The sequence below is a fragment of the Cornus florida genome, unplaced genomic scaffold (genome assembly GCF_030987335.1).
Source record: "Cornus florida cultivar Cherokee Brave unplaced genomic scaffold, ASM3098733v1 CherokeeBrave_3.0.0_Hap2_Chr11, whole genome shotgun sequence".
Classification (NCBI taxonomy): Eukaryota; Viridiplantae; Streptophyta; class Magnoliopsida; order Cornales; family Cornaceae; genus Cornus; species Cornus florida.
Window position 1 is genome coordinate 105146893 of NW_026775581.1, and position 4354 is coordinate 105151246.

At 37.4% G+C, this 4354-nt stretch overlaps 1 protein-coding gene across 2 annotated transcripts; it reads left to right on the forward strand.

Annotated features, from left to right (window-relative positions):
* LOC132282642 (glycine-rich protein A3-like) lies at positions 1 to 3395 on the forward strand. Of its 2 annotated transcripts, none has more exons than XM_059784384.1 (3): positions 1 to 139; positions 1930 to 2228; positions 2948 to 3395. In XM_059784384.1, exons 2-3 carry the CDS (start codon positions 1958 to 1960, stop codon positions 3226 to 3228), a joined length of 552 nt encoding a protein of 183 aa, XP_059640367.1. In that variant the 5' UTR covers positions 1 to 139; positions 1930 to 1957; the 3' UTR covers positions 3229 to 3395. The 2 variants fall into 2 exon arrangements, with proteins under 2 accessions (XP_059640367.1, XP_059640368.1); XM_059784385.1 differs by lacking the exon at positions 1 to 139 and adding an exon at positions 226 to 373.
* Positions 3396 to 4354: the final 959 nt, after the last annotated feature.

The following is a 4354-nucleotide window of genomic DNA, read 5'->3' on the forward strand; positions in this document are numbered from 1 at the left end:
ACGCGTTAAGCCGCCGCGTGGAATCGAATCCGTAGTAAAGTTTATATATTATATACACTATATATGTATGTGTCCTCTCTCTTTCTTTACTGGTCTTCTAAGTTCTGACAATTTCCTTGCCAAAGCAGTCGAATATTTTGTAAGCTCTCTCCCCGTTCTTGCTGATATTTATCGAAACCATGACTTTGATATTTTTCATAACCATGACTTTGATGATGAAGTTTTACTATTCATATTTGTAATGAACAACTTTTTATTCCCTTCTCTGACGATATTTCTCAAATATCTAATGAACGAGTCCATTCATCTTTTTCCATAAGTAATTCGGATCTTGCATTCTGGTAGCTTGTCAGCAACTTCTTTTTAGTTGGTGGTAATGAATTTTACTTTGTGTTTGGTTGTTGGTGTTTGGTTGTTGGGAATTTAGAAGAAAACGAGAAAATTTGTGAATTGGAAATCTAGCAACCCCAAGTTGATTTCTAGGGTTGTATTTGTATTGTTCGCATGAACAGAGTCCTCAAGTGTACAGTTGCTACATGATGTTTGTGGGCTTTAACCGATGAATCGGTCCTATGTTCCCAATTGGAGTTCAGATCCTTCCACCCAAGGACTCAGATCTTCTTGGTCTTTGAATTGCATATGCTAGAGTGTCGCATTCATTTAACTGTTTTATTTGTTTTTATTGGCAAGCTTCGATTTGAAGTTATCATGATTGTGATTCTCATGATAGAGAAGTTGATTGATTTAATCCATCTACACCTTAAATCATTTTTCAACTGTTGAGACTCCATACTTGTTTTGAATCTCTCCTTGATTAGACCAAACTCCTAAAAATAATTACCTGGAACATGATATTTTATGTGATTTAGCTGATCCTTTACATACACAGATAATATAACCCACTATATATTTTACTGTGTGGGTATAAGTTAGAGAGTACACAACACACAAAACCGACTCTTTGAAGCACTCCATTTTTTACTTGTTAGTTGTGTTTGATTTAAGGTTCCGACTTAGCAAAGAAGGAAGCTTCCTCAACCCCAAACTCGACCCATCTCTTTCCAGCCACATCTTTCTGTTGTTTTCTTAGCACTGTTTTTACTGTTCACTATTGTTGGTCATATTGCAAGAATATGGTGCAGGCAGCTTTTTATAATTGTTCTTATCATGGGACATTAGTTTTACTCTGTTTTACCATTAGGAGCCAGAGCCGGTTGGGAAAAAATATTTAATCAATAGTAATCACTGCATATAATGTCTGCTTTCTATGTCACGTCCTTGTCGCTTTGACTTGATAGAATGTTGCTTTAAACTATATGTATGTCCATATAATGCAGCAGCTTATGGACTATGAAATTTTGATTTGTGCAACAGGAGATAAAATTATTTTTCTAGTTTAGGGTAATTACTACAATATCTTTAATGTGCAGTTTGTTCATTGAGCCATCTATATGCCTCCTGCTTCCCTTTTCATTTCTCCCACCCTTCAAATCTTTACTTTATTTAATTTATTCAGTGTCCTACTTCCCTGTTAGATTCAAATCTATTAGCTTCACCTTGTATAGGGTAAGGTTATTGCTCAGTAAGTTCATTGCAGCTAGTGGGTTGGCTGAAATCTATTCAACCTGGACCCTGTCATATAATTATCGATTGACATTCTCATTTAAAAGGTTCAGAATATGTGTTTTTCTGATTCAACTGTTTTGCTAAAGGGGTTGCCAAAAACCCTTTCTTGACGGGGCTATTGGGCTTGGATTATATTTCTCTACCATCAGTATCATCCTAAATGTTACTTTAAAATTGTTTGACATAACTAGTGAAATCATGGTATGGAGTATAGAAAGCATCATAAGGTGTAGTTTAATTCTCTTACATTCTTTGATCGATCAATCTGATATTCCTTTTATATATACGTCCAATGTCTCACAGGTATCATTAGTTGTGTGCGGAAGAAAACATGGGGGGTGGAAAGGACAAGCATGACGATTCTGACAAAGGGCTTTTCTCGCATCTCGCTCATGGTGCCGCTAGTCTTGCTCATGGCCAGCACGGGTATCCTCCTGGACAATACCCTCCACCACCTGGAGCATATCCTCAGCAAGGCTATCCACCAGCAGGATATCCTCAGCAAGGATATCCTCCGCAAGGCGGCTATCCACCAGCAGGCTATCCTCAGCAAGGCTATCCACCAGCCGGATATCCTGGTTCATCTGCTCCACATCATGGAGGTATGCTTACCAAATTGTTTTATATTTCCAATCGTGTCTGAAATTAACTGCTGAATGATTAGTGAGTTGTCCTTCTTCCGAGTGCTTTCTATGCGATGTTTCCATGAAAGATGTTAGTGTAGCATGACAGATTGATATGCGTATCCCATTTTTTGACAGAAATGGTAACATATAATTGAAATAGATAAACACCTTGGTCTTATATTTGCCTAGATTCACCTTTCTTTCTGCTCTTTAGCCTTGGTAGTCTTAAGCTGAATGGAATCATGGCGTTTAGAATTGCCTTGGCTAATTGGTATGAGTTGTTGACACGGACATAAGCGTTGCTTTCCGACACAAGCATGCTGTGTCAGATGCATCAACTCCTCGAAGTCTAGACGTGGAAATGTTGCTATTTGTGTGTGCGCAAAATTTACTAGATTTGACATGTATGTTTATATGTCTTCTAGATGTGTATAACCACGAAAAAAAATCATAGAGGGTTAAACAGTAGCAACCATGTATTTAGTTCTTCGACACCAATACATAAATACCCTTGAACGGGTTTTGTTGTTAGTTATCAAGTTGTCAATATGCAGTGTGTCCAACAAATAATAGTTCAAGAAGGAAGTGTTTGTGAAATGCGCTCTATCCCCTTGGTTATGCAAGGGAGAGCTTGCTAATTAGATTTTTGTTGATGTTACTGTAAATGCTTAGTCCTTGGATTTGTTAATTTTTAGGGCATGGACCTGGCATGGGATCATTGCTAGCTGGGGGTGCTGCAGCTGCAGCAGCTGCATATGGCGCTCAGCACGTGGGACATGGTGGTGGTCACCATGGACAGGGTGCTTACTATGGACAGGGTGGTGCTCAGTATGGACATGGAGTTCCCCATGGATATGGGCATGGGCATGGCAAGTTCAAGCAGCATGGCAAGTTCAAGCAGGGGAAACACGGGAAGCACGGGAAATTTGGGAAGCATGGCGGGTTTGGGGGAGGCAAGTTCAAGAAGTGGAAGTAAACTGCGTTCTGCAATTGAATATATATCAACTACAGATGCCGATTCTCGTTTTAATGAATAAACTAAACTATACATGTTATGGATGATGGCCAGGACTTCTATGGCTGTACACTCCGAAATTATTGGCTTGATATGTTGGAATTTATTGCATGGAGTATTTGGCTTTACAGCTTCTAATATATATATATATATATATATATATATATATATATATATATATATATAATTGAGCTTTTTCCCTGTGTCTTTCAATGCTGTAATATGATTCTTTTGATTGTTTGAGTTTCTACACATTTCTTTCTTTTTCCCTCCAAACTCTTGTTATGTTATTCAACTGGGAAGCGATGGTTTTATTTTAGACGTCCCCAAAGAAATTAGTTGCGAAAGCAAAACTACTTTTTGAACTTCTTCTTTCAAGGTTCGCCCTGTAGTGAAAGAAGCACGTGACTATAGAAGAAGCACGTGATGTGAGCTATTTGACAGAGTGCCTAACCACCTCTGTTTAAACCAATTTAAAAGATTTTAGACACAGTGAACAATGTTTTGAGTACACAATTCCGAGACACAAATGAACCGAAAAGATTTGATTACTCAAAATTGTCATGAATCTTAATTACCAGATCGACACATAACAGATGGAGGCTACTTTTGAAGAAGTGGGTCTAAAGGTATTCGCGGCACTGTACTTTTAGTTTGGTCATCACATAACAAAATTACTTTCAATGTGGATTCCGAATTGTTAATCGGGTGGATTAATACTAATAAAATATATTTTGGCTAGACTAAAATTGCCTTGAAAAAAAAAAAAATTTGCGATGGGCTCAAATCCACTAAAGCTTACTCCTAAATTTCTTGTTAGCACAGCTCAGAAAACCCGTGTATAATAATAGTCTTATTGCCTTATTGGTTTGTTGGGAAAAATAAATAATACTTTTAAGGTGAATTAATATTGTAAAATGTATGGTCAATATTAAAGTTGTCTAAATTGGTCTCACCATCCCTTATCACAGTAGTAGTTAAATTCCGAAGTGGAATCGTTTCTAAATGCCCAAATTATCCTTATTAGCGTACCAAATGCTCAATTCATCTTTCTTTTCCTATACACAGAGACACGTTGATATTTCTT